Genomic DNA, 20235 nt, shown 5'->3' with positions numbered 1-20235 from the left:
TTGGAATATACATACTTAAAAAAATAAATTAAGATTTTTCCTAGCTCGGAAAACCATTATTGTTGTATTTTTAAATTTAACCAACACGGAATGTTTAGATTAATGTTAATTTGTTTTTAATGCAATCAACAAACATCGCATTCGTTCGACATTTTGGATTCTGTTGCATTTCTGTTATTAGTTTATGTTAACAGCATTTCGCAGCGCTGTTAAACGACTGGATGGTATCAAAACAAAAACATGTACTCCGCAAAGTAATTATGTGTACTTATATTTATATTTATACTTATACAATGATAATGATGCATATTGCACTAAAGGCACTAATGAGACAATACAATTGAGTTAGTTATCAACCGTTTAGAAACTGCTCAAGAGCATCCTTGGCCTCCTCATCGTTCTGTTCCAGCACAACTTCATCCAAAGAAGTTTGTTTGCTTATTTTTGATGGTATCTCTGCAAATAAGTAAAATAGCTTAATTTAGATATTCGGCTGTTGACATTCGTTAAATAAATACTAGTAAGTTGGCCACGTTGCTTGTATTCCTCGAGATCGCTACGAAATGCATCATCGAACACAGCCTGGCGTTCTTTTTGCAGCTGCCTTAGTTGCTGCTCATGAGCGCGAATCTTTTGCTGATGCTCTGCGGCAATCTTCTGCCTGTACTGTTCCAGCTCGTTCAGCTTGCGCTGCTTGTGTTTTGACAATTGAAACTGCTGCTCCAGCACAAATTCCTGCATTTCACATTCCTCGCACAGATCCTCCAGCTTCTCCAATTCAACTTCCAGCTGCGCACCCATTTCCTCCAGCGATTGCAACGTCTTGGCACTAGCTTGTAGCTTGACCACCAATGCTGGCAAACCGGCCAGACAATTGTTGAGTTCCGTTATGGTTGCATGTTGTCCACTGGCCCGCTGTTGAATGCCTGTTATTTGTGTGGCAATTGCGGCCGCTTGCTGCGCATTCTCCTCGTTCGATGCGTGAATTTTCTGCCAATCATCCTCGTATTTGGACAATAAATTGCAACCGGCTGCCACATTGAGATGTGTTGGCACCCCATCGGCCAAAGAGTGTGAACTGCTACGACTAGAGGTGAAACTATCGTTCAGACCCAATCGGGATGCTCCCAATGGCGTCGTTGGTGTTGTGGCTGCACTTGTTTGACTGCTGCTGTTATTGTTGTTGCTGCTGCTGACACGTTGACGATAGTGTTGCTGTAGACTCTCGGAAATTACAATGCCCTCTTGTATGGCATTGCTTAGCTTCTTTTTCAGATTTCCAAACATTATATAAACTATGCTATATCACTCTTTTTTACGATTGTAATTAAAGTTGCTAATTGAATACTCTACTCCGCTTTGTTGTTGTAAATACCAAATCAGCTGGGCGCAAGCTGACATGATAGCATTGTTTGACAGATCGTCCCACAAAAAGAGAGAGCGAGCAAAGAGAGCGGGAGAGTCAAACCTGTTGACATTCATACGACGTTACCTCAACTATCATGGGCCTTAAGGTTTTAATGTTTGGAAACTTCTGTTAACAGACAACACATTTGATAAATTAAAAAAGAGAAGAAACAAATAAATATGATTGGTGAAGCTTGATTTTAATTCATTCTCAGGTGGGTAACATTATGTTTATTTATTAACATTGTTTATTTAAAGAGACGACTTTGGCCTATAAGAATTTAATTTTATCGTTGTAAGCCAATACCGCCGTATTTTCAACTACTCTTTTCCGAAACCATTTTTAGAATCAATCTAAAAAAATCACAGTTTCTGTATCCATTTTTAAATTGACAAATTATGTTTGCTTAGCTACAGAGGACCATCATTATTGTAAATAAGGAATTTAGATGGCCTTCTCTTGGGTAATATTAAACTTTTTTTTTTAATTTGGTAACGATTGTTAACTTTTGATACTGTAAATAAAAATTGTACTTTGCTTTTTTTATCAACATTCGAAGTGTACATATATATGTATGTATTTTGTACAGCTGAAGGACCCTGTTTTAGTACGCTCTAACTAAATTGGCTAATCTTCAGTCAAATCCACAGTAGTTGCCACATCGTTAGCAGACGTAGCTTTTGAATTCGGTTGTTGCGTTGAAGCTACCGTTTGGTCCTTTGACTCAATTTCAATAATTTCTATATCACTGCCACTCTGGGGCTCCTCTATTTCTTCTACACTATCTTCAACAGCTATGCAGCTGCCTGTACTGCGCTTGCTCTCGCTGCTGGAGTCGCTATCTGTGCTGCTCGACAAATTCTCATCTTGTGAGCTGACATTTATGGTAAGTACTTCCTCCACTTCATCACTGGAACATGTAACGGACAATGCTTCTTTGCGTTCCGCTTCCACGTCCTCATCCGACATCAATTCCTTAATAATATCACTCAATGGGGAGGCGGGCACTGGCAATGGTTCTTCCTCGACTTCGACTTTGCCTTGTGTTTGTTGCGCGGATAAGGTTTGGTTGTAGGCGGCCATGGCAACAGCCAAAGCCAAATTGCTTGGTGGCATGAAGTATCCTCTTCGTTCACTTTCCTCTGACTGCTTTGTCTGCTCTTCATTGCCGCTGAAGGTGCTGCTTCTACTCCTGGTGCGATGGCGTGTTTTCCTCTTTTCCTTCTTGTGCTTTTTGCTGCGTTTCTTTTTCTTACTGTGACTGCGGTGGCGACTTCGAGACCTACGTTCGTAGCTGTCGCTACTACTGTTGCTTCGACTGCGACTACGTCGTCTGCTGCTTTTCTTTCGACTGCGACTTTTTCGCTTGTATTCTCTGCTTGTATTGCGCGTGTAAAACTCATTCCTCATACGTCTGTCATGACGTTCGTCCAGTTCCAGTAACTTTTGTTGGCAACTTGCATGAGCACGTTCGGTTTCACGCTTATTATGGCGCAGCGCTGTGTTTATTGTGCGGTCCAAAAATCGTTTGTTGGGTCTTCCCAGCGGATTTATTTTGCGCTCTTGAGGACCAAGAAATGCCTGACCGTTCTGCGAGGGCATTTCACGCATCAACTCAGCAATTGCCTGACTACGTTTAATACATTAAAAAGACTTGTTTAACTATTTTAGTAATAAAATGTTTGTTATTGAATTTACCTCGTAAGTGCTGAATCGTCCATTTCTTTTTTGTTTATGAACAGCTGATGGATGCTAGTGTTGCCAATATAGCGATCATCTGGTAACTTAAGCAGTCTGGCTACACTGAGTGGTAGCTTGAATGGGAATGCAAGCTGGCAACTCTATTCCCAAAATGGCAACGTAACGCTCGAAACGGTTAATTTTTGCCGCGAAAGTAAAAAAGTTTTCGTTTTGCTGGTGAAACATTTAATTGTATTCTAAAAACTAAATATCACAGTTAAATCACATTTGGTCAAGCAACAGCATTCTACTTGCTATTATCGCTTATTTATCACGTTCTGCATCCAGTCCACGTATTTGCTAACACGCGTATAAATACCCGGCAAACCAGGACGAGCGCAGCCAATGCCAGTGGAGACAACGCCGAGCAAATGGTGCTCCTTGGACATCAAAGGGCCACCGGAGTCCGCCTGGCAAATAATACAAAAATGATGCTGCATAACATTGCTGCTCTCGTTAAGTATTGGATACTCACCCAGCATGAGTCAATTTGACCATTTTCATAGCCCGCACACAGTTGAGTGTCGCTAATGCTATTGGATTTTCCCTGTGCACGATAGGAACGCTCGCAGGCCTCATTGTTCCAGATCTTAACGGTGGCTTTACGCAGCACATCGGCTCGATCGCCCACCGCCTGATTCTCATGTGTCCAGCCCCATCCGGACACGGTGGCGAATTCCTGCTCCAAGCTGCGCTGCTCCTTCTCCGAGCTCACACAACTGGGTTGAATGTGAGCCGTAAAACTAATTGGTTGCACCAACTCCAGCAGTGCTAAGTGAACATTTGGAATTACACAATTGAAGCGACAACAACTAAGTTTGTTATTTACCAATATCATGCTTCACATTATTGCAATCGTATTGCGGATGCGGCACAATGTTCTTAAAATCCACACGCAACGCATCCGGACCACTGCCAATGCCATTGAGATATTCGCGTATGCTGTGCAGCCCGACAACGCCTTGAATTTGCGCCGGTTTCATGAACTTTTGCAGCCCATTGCAGATGCAGTGGCCGGCGGTCAGAATCCAGCGTTCATTTATAATGGTGCCGCCACAAAAGTGGCCACCACGTCGCATCAAACTCACCATGAAGGGCATTTCATTGCGCTCGGCTTCGCTGCCGCCGACAATCTTAGGATTTCGCACGGTGCAAGGCAGACCAGTAACTAAGCGATTGATTGGGTGAGTTATAATTGCCTTATAATATTATTTTTGTAATTTCCCTCATTGTTGAACTTACACGCAATTTGCGCCTGCGCGCATTGTATGAGGATAGAGCAGGCAACAACAATGTTGATTAATTTCCACATATTTGGTTTTGCTTTTTGTTTTGAACCTATTGAAGCTTTTGCCGTTGCGAAAGCATACAACGAACTGTCACAAATATTCTGTGTGCCAATTAATTTATATATGGGTCGCAGCGTTTGTTCCACTGACTTATTTACTGTGCTGCTGCTCTGCTGTGGTTTCTGTGTGTTCTATGCGGATTAGCAAAAAACGTTCGGGTCGTCGAGCTTTCTGATAACGAACGGAAGTCTCACAGCCACCTGTTGCCGTTAAGCTTTTTGTTGTTGTCGTAGGTGAGCTTTACGCGCTAACACGACTGCACCTCGGTGTCGCTCATGTGCTGCACTACACACACACACTCATACTTATGCAAAGCGCACACGTTTTGGCATTTCAGTTGGTTCGTCTGTGCGTCTCTCTTTCTCTCTCTGTCTAGCACCCACAATTAAGGAGATGCCGAGTAGTAGTAGCAGCACCGAAAATGAAAACGAAACTGAAAACGTAAACAAAAGCAACAAAAACTTTTTGTGTTTTGCGTTTTATGACCCAATGAAGTTCATGGCATTGAATGGGTGACAAATAGTTGTGTTAATACGAAATGTATTTATTATCAATTGTACAAGTGGCAACCAGTTTATTGGCCCATTATCCTTATTTAACTTTTAGCTTTTTATTGTCGTATATTATAAATATCATGTACTCATCTTGTTGTATAGTGTTATAAATAGTACTCGACTTATGATATATGTAATAATAATAGGTGGTGTTTATTCACAAAAGCTGTTTTTAAACAGATTTTTAATTTGAAAAAACATGATTAATATATTTCTTAATACTTTTATGTATATTCACTTTATATTTTTTTAAGGAAACCCAATAGAACATTTTACACGTTTTTCTTAATAATAGTTTGCTGTTCTTTTTACATCTTTCACTTTAAAATAATCAAAATCAAATATTGATGCTAAAAATGATTTATTATTATTACTGACTAGAAAAAAATGCAAAAGATTGACAAAAAGGTAATTATATTTTTATATCGGAATAGGAAACAAAATCGTAGTTACATAAATTTAAAATAAATATATGATATTCAGATATATTTGAAAGGGCTTCGTAAAAATTCAAAAAATGTATAAAAAAAAAGGAAAAGGAAGCAAAATCTAAGTTATTTCCTTAAGCTTAAAATAAATTTATAATAATTAGATATATTTGAAAGCTTCGCAATGGGTGTGTGTAAATAACCTTAAACGTCATATTTCCATCAGAAATTGGACTTGGTCCAATCATCGGTATTATGCAAATCGAGAATGCAGTTGTGCATAATGATGAGGCGACGTGCCTACATAATTGATTTTCAATGTTGACACACACACAGCCCCAAGTTCATGTAATGTAATAATAGTGGAAATGCTAATTATTACTTTGGCATTAACATTGCCCTTACAAATAATACGAATAGTAGAAAATCCTCAATGGCAACACAAAAAACTAAAATGCAGGTGGAAGCGCATTGAATGCAATTTGATAAAAATAAATAATAATTATGGAATAATAATTGAATGCCAAGTCAAGAGGCAATCAGGAATTGAATTGCTTGTGGAAACAGGAACAGTTATGTTAAATGACAAATCAAAAACAAATCAGTTCAATAGTAGACCACAAAGATTGGATTGAATATTAATCGATTTTTGTTTTTGGACAACTCGTTTGACAAGCGACACATGTGACGCTTATCTCGAAATTAGTTCAAATGAAACCGAAAACCAGAAAACTACAAACCCAGAAACGTATCGACGCCCATCCGACCAGGTTCATTGATCTCAGCCAGTTTTTTTTTTTGTTTCGTTTTCTTTTTGCGTTCTCTATGTCTCGCCTTTTGTATGCGAAATGCTAATTCGCGGTAAGTTCTCTATAAAAACTGTCTGTTGACAACTTAACCAAAATAAATAATACATAATAGTTTTAACCGAACTTTTGTTGCCTCAAAAATAACAAGTTCAGGTGCATTGACACCCGCCTCCAATACTTCAATTGCTCATTTTGTTGTTTTTGTTGTTTTCGACGCATTCAATGCGAAGGTCGTTCGCTGAAGTTTTTGGCCAAAAAGTTCAACGACAATTTGTTGTTTCTCACTTTTGTTGCTGTTGCTGTTGATGACTAATTGCAGTACGAGGAAGTCTTTAATAGGTGGGCACGAAAGCGAATGCGGGTGGCTTGTGGGAATTACAATTCGAGGTACTTAAGAGTCAAAAATAAAGAGTCATATGATCGAGAGTTGAACCCAATATGATTAAAGACAGAATTTTGAACTCTTTTATTAGAATGAAATGAATTCAAGAAATTAAAATGCAACTAGTAAAACTGAAAATTAGGTTGTATAATTTCTTAATATCAATTATCTGAAATAAAATTAGGTTGTATAATTTATTAATATCAAATATCTGAAATAAAAGGTTCAATAAGTAAATAAATAAAAACCAAAATTATTTATTAACATCATAAATAATCACATTTATTTTTAAAGTTAAACATAATGACAAAAGATTCAAAGGTTTCAATATAAATTTACCACAATACAAAAATTTATGTTTATTTCATAACATGAAACATGAAATCTAAAGTAGGTATTTAAATAGTGTATGATAAAGAGTGGATGTATCTATCCAAAATGATAAATAGTAATAGATAGTATGTTAATATAATACAATATTATAATAATATGTATAATATAATAAATGCAATATGAATATGATTAAAAATATCTTATATTATCTCTGGCAAAAATGCCTAAAACAAAAAAAAACATATTTTTCTATTTTGAGTAAAAGCTGAATCTTATAGCACTTTAATTAGAATCAAGACTGATTTTGGAATTATTTTTCAGTTTTAAGATAATTGCAAAACTTAACGAAACCCAAAAATTAACGAATTTATAAATTTGAGCGTAATACAGAAAAAGTTCCTAAAATCAATCTTAGCTCTAAATAACATATTGTGTTAATCCAAAACTATAAGAGTAACCTTTACTTATTATGAAAATTGATTCAGTTTATGTTGTTTTACACTGTAAATAGAATCGCACGCATATAAATAATATAAAATATATAAAATAAATATAATACAATACATTTATAGAATAGAATAAAAATGTTAATAAAAATTAAAATATTTTATTCACAAAATATTATCAATTCAAGATAATAAATTCAATGACATTTTTATTAGCAAGAAACTATCTTTTTGCTTATCTTAAATTAAAACAATAAATTAGTATAAATCAAGGTTGAATTTATTCGAACGTATTTGCAAAAGAGAAGCTTGAAAACTTTGTGTCCTTGTCTTTTTAATATTTTAGTGTTTATATTTACTATTAATATTATTTTATTAATTTAACAAATACAATTCCTTCAGGCAGTTTATATTTATTTCACTTTACTTATTTATTTAAAAACATTAGATTGTAACTTACCAATAGCTTCACTGCTCACTTAAATTGTTGTTGTGAGCGTCTATTTGGTTTCGATTATTACTCGAAAGCCGAGTATTAAAAAACAGGCTTTCTGAGCAACAATCAAAAGGATATAGGCGTCGTTTAGTAGCAGCTCGCCTTGTCCAAACAGTCAGTAGTGTAGTAGAGTAAAATTTACAATAATTTCTATCACTTGTTACAATTGTCAGGTTGGTTTTCTTTTTGCTATTTTGATTTTAGTCAGAGAGCAAAGACGTCTGCACGGTGTGAGTGCTGCACTTGAACTGCAATTGCGTTGCGAATGCTGTAACGTTGTATCCTATATCCTGTGATCCTTGCCAAACACGAATTTCAAAGTGCGATACGAATACGAATAGCGAGTAAACGACAAACCCTCGTCGGTCATGCGGCGTATACGTAATATCCGATGTGTGTAAAATGTTGTTGTTGACTTCGGCTTTTCGCCGCTGTGTAATCATTGGCCAATGAGCGTTGACGTTTGTTCTTGTTGTTGTCCTTCAATGCATTGCGCAGGCGTAAATTATGTCAGTTGTAAATTATATCCGCTGTTTATCTGCAACATTTCCTCAATTATGTTTATTGTAACGCCCCCAAAAGTGCGCTGGATTGTGATACTCGGAATATTTGTTTCGGCCTAAAAAGGCAATTGAAAAACTTTGCTAATTGTTTTAAATGCTTTCGGTGGGTCTATTAATGCAGCATCAAAATAGATGTGTTGCAATCTCTTGACCGACATCCCTTGACATCCCTTGAGTGAGACACACATGAAATATGCTCTGTTGATTGAAGCGTCAGTTATTGAGAATTCGACTCTTGTTGGGGATTATTTTGAGCTATTTAATTGATTTGATGATTGTGGACTATTTAGATTTCCTCTATTGAAGTGATGGCTTTAATGAGTTTTGCAATAGCTTTCAAGTGCTTTAGACATTGCTTTTAGATTATTTGTCAGTTCTTTACTGTTTTCAAAAAATGAATATATAGTCAAATATGTTTAGAGTTTTCAATGCTGTTGGTTTCTTATTACTTCTTTGTGTTTTTCTTGCAGTTTGAATATATTAATTTCAAGCAAACATCGAATCCTTTTGGTTCAATTTATTGGAATTCATTCATAAATGTACTTTTGAATTCGATGTTTGTTATAGTTGTATTATAGTATTTTTGAGCTTTCATATGCTGTTTTGTTATTGTCCAGAAACATCTCTGCAGATAATGAACATTTCAAAATTGTTTTTGTTTTTTTTTTTTTTGGGTTTGAATTACAAAGTTATTTAAAAGGAACTTCTGCAAATTTATCCCTTGTGCAGCTTTAATAATCATAGGCGTATAATCTGTAAGCTTGGATAATTTCATGAATTTTTATTGTCAGCCTGATTCTGATGCTCTATAGTTTATTTTTTTGCTTAGTAAGGCTGATTTTAAGTTATCGTAAATTTGGTTATGAATCAATTTATTTTAACCACACTATTTTAGTTGGAAAATTTATTTAATTTCTTTAGAAAGAATTTATTAATAAAGCTCAGTCCTCAGTTGCTTTATCTTGAAATCAATGTAGAGCAATTTATGGAATTTGTGTTGTTGTTAACTGAATATATACATTTTTATAAAGCTTCTTATACAAAAATATAGAATTAGGAATTTAAAATATGTTTTAATGAGTCAATTAATTTAAGTGCGTAATTTATGATATTTTTTTCTCTAAAAAAAAATTTGGTAATGAAGTTGTAATGTATGAATAGTTTTGATATTGTTTGGGTTTTAAAAGAATAGGGATGTTTTTATGTTTTTTTTTTTTTACTAATTCTTATTACTATATAAAAGATTTGCATTAGGATGTTTCCAATTTGTGCTATGAATTTATTTATGTTAATTATGAAATTAATTTGAATATCTGAATTATATAAATTTATGTAATGGCAATGGAGTTCAGTTAGTTATAAGTAGTTATCTTCGAGTGTAGACAAATTTATGAATATTTGGGTTTATTTTTTAATTTGTGTTCTTATTACCTTTGTTTTAATAGTTCGACCACAATTTATGTTTTAACTTTATTTATTTAATGCCAAAATTAACTAAATTAGGCTGCCAACAAAGTATTAGTATTTAGTTGCTTTGCTTTACCTTGAACTATAGAAGAATTTATGGAATTTAAGAAATTACTTTTTATGCTTTTTACTATTAGATGTAAAGTTTATAAGATATGAGTATGAATTTAGATTATGTATAGTTTAGAAATATTTATTTGGAGTGTTACTTTAATAACGGTGTTGTCATTTATGGAGAAGTAAGCCTTTAATTTTATTTTTCCTGCTTAAACCACATAGTCCCCAAGCCTTCAATCAAGGTAGACTACACACAGAGACAAACACAGAGACATCAACACATTGCGAACTATTTGAATGACATTTACATTTTATTTGGCAAATTGTGATTGACAAGATGTTGACACGCTGTTAAGATGTTTGTTGTGCCCCCTTTTGATTTCGATTTCGATTTTTGCAATTAAATATTTAATTCAACATGGAGGAGTAACATGTTGTGCAAAAACTAGACACGCTGCAGGCGTGCAACGTGCGATTGTGCAACGTGCAACTTGATGTGTAAGGCAACTAAATTATTGATGATGAGCCACGGAAACATTTCAATATGCTAATTACTTTTGTTATGGCAAAGGAGAAGGGGAATGGGAAATGGGGAAAACAAATGCAAGCTGCCACCTAAAGCTAATGATGTTGCCAGCCTGTTTGCCTGCCTGCCACATGCCACCTGCCTTGCCTTGCCTTGCCGCATTTCGCTGCAATTTCCCCAGCGAGTTGGCGCAAATTTAACAAATGCCAAAATCTATCGAAGGCGACATTTGCAAAAGAAGCCAAAACATAACAAATAAACAAAACAGTAGCTAGCAAAATGTGTCTACAATTTGGATATGGCAGCCAAAATAGAGAGTGAGAGAGAGAGAGCAATGCCTTAGTCCTAGTCTCAGCTATACAGAGCTATATCCTTGTGTTTATCCTTACCCTTATCCTTTGGCTATAAACTTGGCTTGGCTGGCGTTTGTTTTTGCGTGACAATTGGCCCAATTTATTATTCATTAGGTTAAAAAGTCACAGCACAATACAACTGACAGGCAGTCAGTCAGTCAGTCCATTTCCCTGTTCCCTTTTCCCTTTACCTTTTACCCGTTTCGCAGTTTACCTCAGCAGCCATTAGAACATGTTTTCCTCGACATTTTCCTCCTCCTCCTCCTCGATTTTCGCCTCGTGTGGTTGCCTTGGCATTCTCTGTTTTGTCTACGTTTAACATTTCGACGCGTGAAAACTTTTTGGCGAAATATTTCTAATTGATTTGCCAGAAACAATTTCATGGATTCTTTTCGCAGTTTTTACCTTTAGCTTTTCGGGCCAAAGTTTGCTGACATCTTCAGACTTGGAGACACGGAACTGGCTAATTGAGTAGATTTGTTGCTTCCCAATGTGTTGAATGTTGATCAAGGCTAAGTATGTGGTTATATAATTACTGCAAAGTCGCCAAATAATCGAGCAAGTTTCATCTTTGATTCTTGAGGAAACGTTGAAAGAAAATTTAAGTTTTCTGATGGAACTTTCGACTTTCTTTCAAGATTCCCTCAATCATTTTTTGAAGTATTGTCGTTCAATTCGTGATTTGTTTTGGCTCATTTCCAAAAATTCAAAATATTACTTTCGTAACTATTTTTGTTTTTAGAGTTTTAAATTAATTAGATTATTTTCATCGGAAATTTTTTTTTGGTTATTTGAAGATTTTTCTTATAATTTTGTTTATTTCCATTGATATTTTTTTTAACGTTTTTTATAATTTTGCTCATTTTTTAAAATGCAAAATATTACTTTCGTAACTATTTTTATTTTTAGAGTTTCAAAAAAAATTAGAATATTTCCATTGAGATTTTGGGGTTTGGTTGTTTGAAGGTTTGTCTTATTTTCAAAAAAATTATTTTCGTAACTATTTTTTTATAGTTTAAAATAAATTAGATTATTTCCGCTGATATTTTTATTTTATATTTTTGTGCATTCTAAATATTATATTTTTCATAACTATTTTAATTTTTAGAGTTTGAAGTAAACTAGAGTATTTCCATTGAGATTATTGTTAATGGTTTTTTAACGTTGTCTTATTATTATTTGGTTATTTCGATTGATTGATTTTTTTTTTGATATTCCATTGATATTTTTTATATGGATTTTTATAATTTTGCTCGTTTCTAAAAATGCAAAATATTAGTTTCGAGTTTAGAGTTTGAAATTGATTAGATTATTTCCATTTGGATTTTTATTTTGGGTTGCTTGAAGGTTTGTCTTATATTTTTGATTATATCAAAAAAATGCAAAATATTATTTTTGTAACTATTTTTTTTTTAAGTTTAAACTAAATTAGATTATTTCCATTAATATTTTTTTTTTTTTTGCTCATTTCCAAAAATGCAAAATATTACTTTCGTAACTATTTTTATTTTTAGAGTTTGAAGTAAATTAGAATATTTCCATTGAGATTATTGTTAAGGGTTTTTTAAGGTTTGTCTTATATATTTGGTTATTTCGATTGATTGATTTTTTCCATTGATTTGTTTTATATGGATTTTTATAATTTGGCTCGTTTCTAAAAATGCAAAATATTAGTTTCGAGTTTAGAGTTTGAAATTGATTAGATTATTTCCATTTGGATTTTTATTTTGGGTTGCTTGAAGGTTTGTCTTATATTTTTGATTATATCAAAAAAATGCAAAATATTATTTTTGTAACTATTTTTTTTTTAAGTTTAAACTAAATTAGATTATTTCCATTAATATTTTTTTTTTTTTTTGCTCATTTCCAAAAATGCAAAATATTACTTTCGTAACTATTTTTATTTTAAGAGTTTGAAATAAATTAGAATATTTCCATTGAGATTATTGTTTTAGGGTTTTTGAAGGTTTGTCTTATATTTTTGTTTATTTCCAAAAAATGCAAAATATTATTTTCGAAACTATTTTTTTTATAGTTTAATATAAATTTGATTATTTCCATTTATATTTTTTATGGTTTGTTAAAATTTTGCTCATTTCTAAAAATGCAGAATATTACTTTCACGTTCAGAGTTTAAAATAAATTAAATTATTTCGATTGGGATATTTTCTTTTGGTTATTCAATGATTAGTCTTCCACAAATGTAAGATATTATTTTTGTGTCTTTTTTTTTATAGTTTAAAATAAGTTTTATATTACCATTCCTAATTTTTTATGGTTTTTTTCTTATTTTCAAAAATGCAAAATATTACTTTCGTAACTATTTTTATTTTTAGAGTTTGAAAAATTATTATTCCATTTAGATTTTGGTTTTTTTGTATTGAAAGGTTTGTTTTTTTGCTTGTTTCCACAAATGCAAAATATTATTTTTGTATTTTTTCTTTTGTGGTATAAAATAAATTTGATTATTTCCATTAATATTATTTTATAGTTTTTTTTATATTTTTGCTCATATCCAAATAATACTAAATATTTAGTAACTATTTTTATTTTTAGAGTTTGAAGAAAATTAGAGTATTTCCGTTGTGATTATTGTTTTAGAGTTTTGGAAGGTTTGTCTTATATTTTACTCATTTCCACATATGCAAAATGTTTCTTTTGCAGGACATTGAAAAAAGTTTAGATTCTTACTGTTTGAATTTTGTAACCTGCTTTTAGTTTTTAAATTAATGATTTTCTAATAAAATAGATTATCTGCATTGGAATATTGTTTTGATTTTTTCCTGGTTTGTCTGTTATTTTTGGTAGTTTTCATAAATGCAAAATGTTGTATTCAATACTTTTTCGAAATAAAGATTTTGATAAATTGGATTTGTTTATTTGTGATCTTTTACTTTCTCTTAGATTAAATGGGGCTATAAATAAAATGTTTATTTTTTATTAAGGATTTTGAAATTAGTAAGAATATTTTATTTTGGATTTATTTTTGATTCCTACAAGATATTTTTGACTTTATGATATGTTTGTGTTATACATTTTTGTAGTGAAATTATTGGGTTTAAAAATGTATGGGATAAAATTAAAATTTTATAAATAAATCTACAATTTGTATGTCTGATAAATATATGGAGTGATGGCAAAATGTGGTATCATGTTAATATATTTATTGGGCTATTGTAAAGAATTTTGGATTTAATGAAGAAAAATGTAGTGTAGTTAGTTCGTATACAATTTTAAATTCCGAATAATGCGTTTAATGTATGTGTATTAAATTTGTTGTTCTTCCGTATTTTTCTGAATTTTGTTTCTTCCTACATGGCGGTAATTATTATAGATTAAATTAACTGTCAATATTCATTTAAGAATTGGAAATCATAATATGAAATATAAATGTTGTCCTTCAACGTTGCTCCATAATATATTATTGAAACCGAGAGAGAGAGAGAGAGAGGAGAGATACAGGGAGAGAGATAGACTAAAGAGAGACGATGACTGTCTTTCCGACTTTCGAAGTGGCTAATGGACACAAATGGAAATTCTATTAGGGCAATACGTACTTGATTCACCGCATTTGACATTCCGCCGTAGTTCTCAACTCGACTCGTCAATTAAACACAAAAAAGCATCCGGCAGGCAGCCTACAGTTATATCTTCCCCCTCTCCTTCTGCTGCCTGCACAAGTTGCTGCTGCTGACTTTTAACCTTTTTATACTCATTACCAAAAGCTTAGTGGGGTATAATATATTTTGGACTTTCGAAAAATACAAGTTTAAGTTACGATGAAAGCGAATATGTTAATATTTTGATAGCGAATCTGAATAAGTATGATATGTCTTTCCGTCGTTCTGTCTGTCCGTTTAGTAATAACACCTTATTATTTGATACTATAATGTTGATATCTGACAAATTTGGATATAATACTTTAAAATCTTGCACGCATTTAAAGCCTATTTTAGAATTTGGCCATTTAATGTCGAATTTTTTAAGCGTAAGTTAAGAGATGGAGATTTGTATTTTGAACGAATTATAATAATTATTATTCAGGATATAATTTTACCATTTTCTACATATTGCTTGTTTCCTTGTATTTAGTAACTATATTTTTATGGATTTTGATATGATTAATTTTGAAAGTTATTCAAGAAAGTTTTTTACCATTTTCTATTTTTATTTTTAAACTTTGAATTTACATATATTCTTATGGATTTTAGTACACTTAAAATTTTTAAAATGTTTTCCGTATAATAATTTAATTTTTTATCGATTTTGGTAATTCTACCATTTTCTATAATTTGTTTTATACATATTTTTTTTATTATTTTTTGGTTTTGGATTAAAGTTGAAATTTTATTTAAGAAAGAATTTTATTATTTTCTTTATTTCGTTTTGTATGGATGGATGATGGACTTTGACTTGAAAGAAATTTACCTTTTAAAAAGAATATTTCGATTTTGTATAATTTGTGTTCAATTGTTCAAGATAGAATTTAACTATAATAGAAGTTGAAATTTAGGCAAGAGAGAAATTTTCCGTTTTCTATAATTTGTTTTATGTTCAATAATTACATTTTCATAAATTTTGATACGATTAAAATTGAAAATTATCCAGTCAAGAATTTCACCATTTTGTATATTTCTTTTTGAATTTTTATATTTTTATGGAAAATTGATACAATTAAACTTGAAAATTGTTCATAAGAGAAATTAGCAATTTTCTATAATTTATTTTATTTGTAAAATTTATATGGTTTTTCATAGGATTAAACTTGACAATTATTAAAAAAGGAATTTTACTATTTTCTATAATTTGTTTTATGTTCAATAATTATATTTTCATAAATTTTGATACGATTAAAATTGAAATTTAACCAGTCAAGAACTTCACGCTTTTCTATATTTCTTTTTGTATTTTGAATTTATATTTCTATGGATTTTGATACTATTAAACTTGAAAATTTTTCAAAAAATAATTTTACTATTTTCTTTAATTTGTTTTATGTTTAATTATTACATATATTTTCATATATTTTGATGTGATTAAACTTGCAAATTATTGTAAAAATAAATTTACGATTGTCTTGGTTTATATTTAATATTCATATTTTTGTGTGGCTTTTGATGCGAGAGAACTTGAAACTTATGCAAGAGAGAAAATTACCGTTTTCTATTGTATATAATCCAGTCGAGAATTTCACAATTTTCTATATTTGTTTAGAGTTTTTAAAGGGTATCTATTAGTCGAGTATACGTGACTTTAGCTTTCTTTTTGGGCTCGGTTACGTAAAGGTAATTTTGGTATGTGTGAGAGGAATACACTTCGAATGGAGGTGAGTGTTTGTATGAGTGTGTGTGTGTGGCAAATCAGGTGTCACTTGACAGGGTTGAGCAGGTGGAAGGAGGCAAGAGGCAAGCAGAGGGAGGAGGGGGAGGAGGCACACGTTGCCAGAAAACTGTCAAGCGAGTTAATGTTTTGTTGATACAAATATTTCCACACTCAAGCACACGCTTGCCGCAGGACAATTTGGTCAGCATTCATGTGTATGTATGTGTGTGTGTGTGTGATTGTGTTTGTGTTTTATACTTTTTGCCTACTTTTCTGCATATTTAATACGCAATTAAGCAATTTGAATAGCAGCTAACATGGAAAATGCATTTTCACGTTTCACGCTTTTCAATTGTGTTTGTGCCCGCATGGACGTGTCAAGCACAACATCAAAAAGTTCACGTCACCTCCTTCCCCTCTCCACTACCCCTAACTGAGATTTCTACCTGAACTGAACTGTGTCCATCTCCAGCTTTGAAGACACATTGCTTTTAATTGCTACAAATCTCTGGCAGCAAAACAAATGCTTATTTATAGATTTCGACAGCTTTTTGCCTCCCACAAGAGACTCGACATAATTTAAGCCAGTTCAATTATATTAAATGCTGTTAAAGTACTCGAAATATAATTTAATATAAGTAATAGATTAAATCTACTTAGTTATCATAATAAATTGGGTTACCTAAATGGTTAATCAGCAATCAAGGCAAATACTCTTCATGTTGAAATTTTAAAATTTGATGATGCAGCTTTTATATTTAATATGGTTTTGGTAGCGTTGTTTGAAATTGAGGACTACGAAAAAACTTTGAGATATTTTATGGAAGTATTTTATGTACTTTTAAAAATTTGTTAAATAAGATCTTTTTATAAATTGATTATAAATAACTTCAATAGAGAGTTCCACATTTTATTTTTTCCAGTTATTGAAATTATAGGTTATGGAAATTATTATGCAAAATTGAAAAAAAATGTAATGCAATTTTGATTTTTAATAAGAGTTTGGCAGCGATTATTTATAACTTTCTATGGGGACATTGTTATAAATGAGCTTTTCAAATTTTTGTTGTTGCATATTATTATTATTTTTTGAATGGATTCAAATTTTTAATTTTATTTCAGAAAGAATTTTAGTATTTTCTATATTTCGTTTTGCATTTTGTATTTAAATTTGTATAGACTTTGATAATTTTGTATTTGTATTTTGTTTTGTATTTATATTTTTATAGAATTTGATTTGAATTGCTTTGGCAATTCTATGAATATTTTAATCTTTTTTATGGGGACATTGCTATAAATGAGCTTTAAAATTTATCATTTAAAATCTGTTAAAATCAAGACAAATATTGAACAACTGTTTGGAGAATATTTTAAAATGGAGAGTTCCATATATCATATTTGACCAATCATGGCATTATTGATTGTGGAAATCAAATTAAATTAGTTGTTGGAAGTATTTGGGTTTTTGTTATTAAATAGTTATTTTTGCAGTTAATCAGTTAGTAATATATTCTGTTCTAAATGTACTTTTAAAATGTTATGAATTTCTTGTTATAATTTTATTACATATATTAAGGTCTGTGAAAAAGTTATAGATGCTAATAGCAATCCAAGTGTATTGTTTTTGTTAATTATTGAAGTTATCGGATATGGAAATCAGAATGCATTTGATGATTTTGAATAAGATTTTGGCAGCAATCTTCCGAATATGTACATAAAATCTGTTAAAGTATCAATTCAAATATTAAACAACTGTTTGCAGAACATTTTTAAATGGGACTTAATAGAGTTGCACATTTTATATTTTGCCATTTTTGCATTGTTCTTGTTATTACATTTTTATTTTTTTAATTAAATCAGTTAGTAATTTGATAATTTGTTATAAATTGTGTCGTTATAATCTGATTATAAATATTAAATTCTGGGAAAAGTTATAGATGCCAATAACATTCCACGTATTATTTTCGTTAGGTATTGAAATTATTGATTATGGAAATTAGTAGAAACTTTGCACATTTTTCAGTAAATTTTGATATTTTAAAGGAATTTGGTAGTATAATATAATTTGAGAATTTTACAAAAAAACTATTACATATTCTTTGGAGACAGTATTGGTTAGTAACTTTTAAGTTTTTTATATAAAGTCTGTTTTTTTATTACGAACATTGAGCACAAATACTGTGAAAAGTTTTAAATCCCACCAAGATTTTATATTTTGCCAATTATTACAATTGTTAGTTATTTAAATCCAGTGATTAACATTTTCTAAGTATGTCAGTTTCGAGTATTAGATGTTGGTTATTGATTGCAATCAAATCGAAAATCATTAATGCCAAATGATGACCGTTTTGTGAATATAATTATTAAATGTGTTTTTGTAAAATCTATTATATTTTTATTACGAATATCTAACACAAATTCTGTTAAAAGTTTTAGATGTGTACTATATTTCATATTGTTTCAATTATGGCAATTATTGTTTATAGAATTTAAATCATTTTAGTAAAATTACATTATTTATTTCCTATTAAATTGTTAAGTTTTGTCAAGGATGGTGATGTTATTTTATGTTTTTATACCCGCTACCCATAGGGTAGAAGGGTATTATAACTTTGTGCCGGCAGGAAATGTATGTAACAGGTAGAAGGAGGCATCTCCGACCCTATAAAGTATATATATTCTTGATCAGCGTCAACAGCCGAGACGATGCAGTCCGTCTGTCCGTCTGTGTGTCTGTGTGTCTGTCCGTCTGTCCGTATGAAACACTGGATCTCAGAGACTATAAGAGATAGAGCTATAATTTTTTTTCGATAGCATTTGTTATGTTTGCACGCAGATCAAGTTTGTTTCAAATTTTTGCCACGCCCACTTCCGCCCCAGCAAATCAAAAAAATCGAATAACAAGCGTAATTTTAAAGCTAGAGTTCCGAATTTTGGTATATATAATAACTACTATAGTAGTTATGATTTCTGAAAATTTGGTTGCGATCAGATAATAATAAATAAATTGTCGAAGTTATTAAAGAAATACTTTTGTATGGGCAAAAACGCCTACTTACTAGGGGTCTTAGTTGCTTTGGCTGACAATCTGGTATATTGTGCCGTCTATGGTATATATTGAATGGTGTACTATATCTATCTATCTGTTTGGTATAAACATACCATTTGGTATATTTTTAGTATTTTTTTAGTATTTTCGGTATATTTTGAAAATGATACCGCAATATTTTGCCTTTATTAAAAATGGGTAGCGGGTATCTCACAGTCGAGCACACTCGACTGTAACTTTCTTACTTGTTTATATTCTAAATTTATTAAATCTTTTTTAATTTAGTGTAAGTGCATTGCTTTTATAATTTTTTTAGTACACTCTTTCAATAAGATTGGTTGAATACGAAATATTTAATCTGCTGCCACATTTCATTTAATTTGTAGGTAATTATTTTTATCAATTTTAATTGATTTTCATTAACGAAATTTTAACATAACTGCAGTCTATTTTAGCAATTCATTTGCATAGTTCATTATTTACTTTTGGCCTTTGTCTATTGTTAAATGTCAATTGCATTGCATTTCCATAAATATTTGAATATTGTTTTTATTTTTAATTGCAATATTTTCGAGCATTACTTTGCACTTAAGAGTACAAGAACAGCCTGCCACATGTTGAAACTTTGCCATTTTTGCATGTTCCATGTTGCCACTTGGCAGCAGCGACCATTGGCTACTTTACTGACCAGCTCAAGGCCTGCCTTCCCCCTAACTGCTTCCACTCTCTTTCACCCTCTCTCTTTGCCTTTACTGTTATTGTTACAGCTTTGGCTTCAGAATTTCGCTTGACCATTCGATTGTTGGTGGTAGTAAGGGATTTGTGTTGTGTGGTGTTGTGTGTTTTGTTTGTTGTATGTGCTAGGGGTTGGTTAGAAGTCGAGTCACGCTCTCTTTCTATCACTCTCTATCACTCCATCTCTTTCTCTCCCACTCGTTCTTTCTGTCAGTTGC

The 20235-nt window shown here is 31.7% G+C and overlaps 3 protein-coding genes and 1 long non-coding RNA gene across 4 annotated transcripts; 1 reads left to right on the top strand and 3 right to left on the bottom strand.

Annotated features, from left to right (window-relative positions):
- Nucleotides 1–249: 249 nt before the first annotated feature.
- LOC117568081 (dysbindin protein homolog) lies at nucleotides 250–1396 on the bottom strand. The gene is made up of 2 exons (XM_034248455.2): nucleotides 519–1396; nucleotides 250–456 (listed from the first exon to the last, which is right to left on the bottom strand). The coding sequence occupies exons 1-2, from the start codon at nucleotides 1285–1287 to the stop codon at nucleotides 353–355; spliced, it is 873 nt and encodes a 290-aa protein (XP_034104346.1). The 5' UTR covers nucleotides 1288–1396; the 3' UTR covers nucleotides 250–352.
- Nucleotides 1397–1596: 200 nt separating this feature from the next.
- Nucleotides 1597–3199, bottom strand: LOC117571051 (serine/arginine-rich splicing factor 4). The gene is made up of 2 exons (XM_034253019.2): nucleotides 3107–3199; nucleotides 1597–3038 (listed from the first exon to the last, which is right to left on the bottom strand). Exons 1-2 carry the CDS (start codon nucleotides 3127–3129, stop codon nucleotides 2036–2038), a joined length of 1026 nt encoding a protein of 341 aa, XP_034108910.1. The 5' UTR covers nucleotides 3130–3199; the 3' UTR covers nucleotides 1597–2035.
- Nucleotides 3200–3302: 103 nt separating this feature from the next.
- LOC117571052 (transmembrane protease serine 9) lies at nucleotides 3303–4926 on the bottom strand. Its single transcript, XM_034253020.2, has 4 exons — nucleotides 4391–4926; nucleotides 3978–4316; nucleotides 3624–3919; nucleotides 3303–3558 (listed from the first exon to the last, which is right to left on the bottom strand). Exons 1-4 carry the CDS (start codon nucleotides 4458–4460, stop codon nucleotides 3406–3408), a joined length of 858 nt encoding a protein of 285 aa, XP_034108911.1. The 5' UTR covers nucleotides 4461–4926; the 3' UTR covers nucleotides 3303–3405.
- A 442-nt stretch (nucleotides 4927–5368) lies between these two features.
- On the top strand, nucleotides 5369–6728 carry LOC127565539 (uncharacterized). The gene is made up of 3 exons (XR_007954862.1): nucleotides 5369–5459; nucleotides 5706–6340; nucleotides 6401–6728. It is a non-coding gene; the product is annotated as an uncharacterized LOC127565539 (long non-coding RNA).
- The last annotated feature ends 13507 nt before the right edge of the window (nucleotides 6729–20235 follow it).

Source organism: Drosophila albomicans, chromosome 3 (assembly GCF_009650485.2).
Source record: "Drosophila albomicans strain 15112-1751.03 chromosome 3, ASM965048v2, whole genome shotgun sequence".
NCBI classification, from domain to species: Eukaryota; Metazoa; Arthropoda; class Insecta; order Diptera; family Drosophilidae; genus Drosophila; species Drosophila albomicans.
The sequence above is the reverse complement of the archived record's forward strand: the minus strand, read 5'-3'. Positions and strand labels throughout refer to the sequence as shown.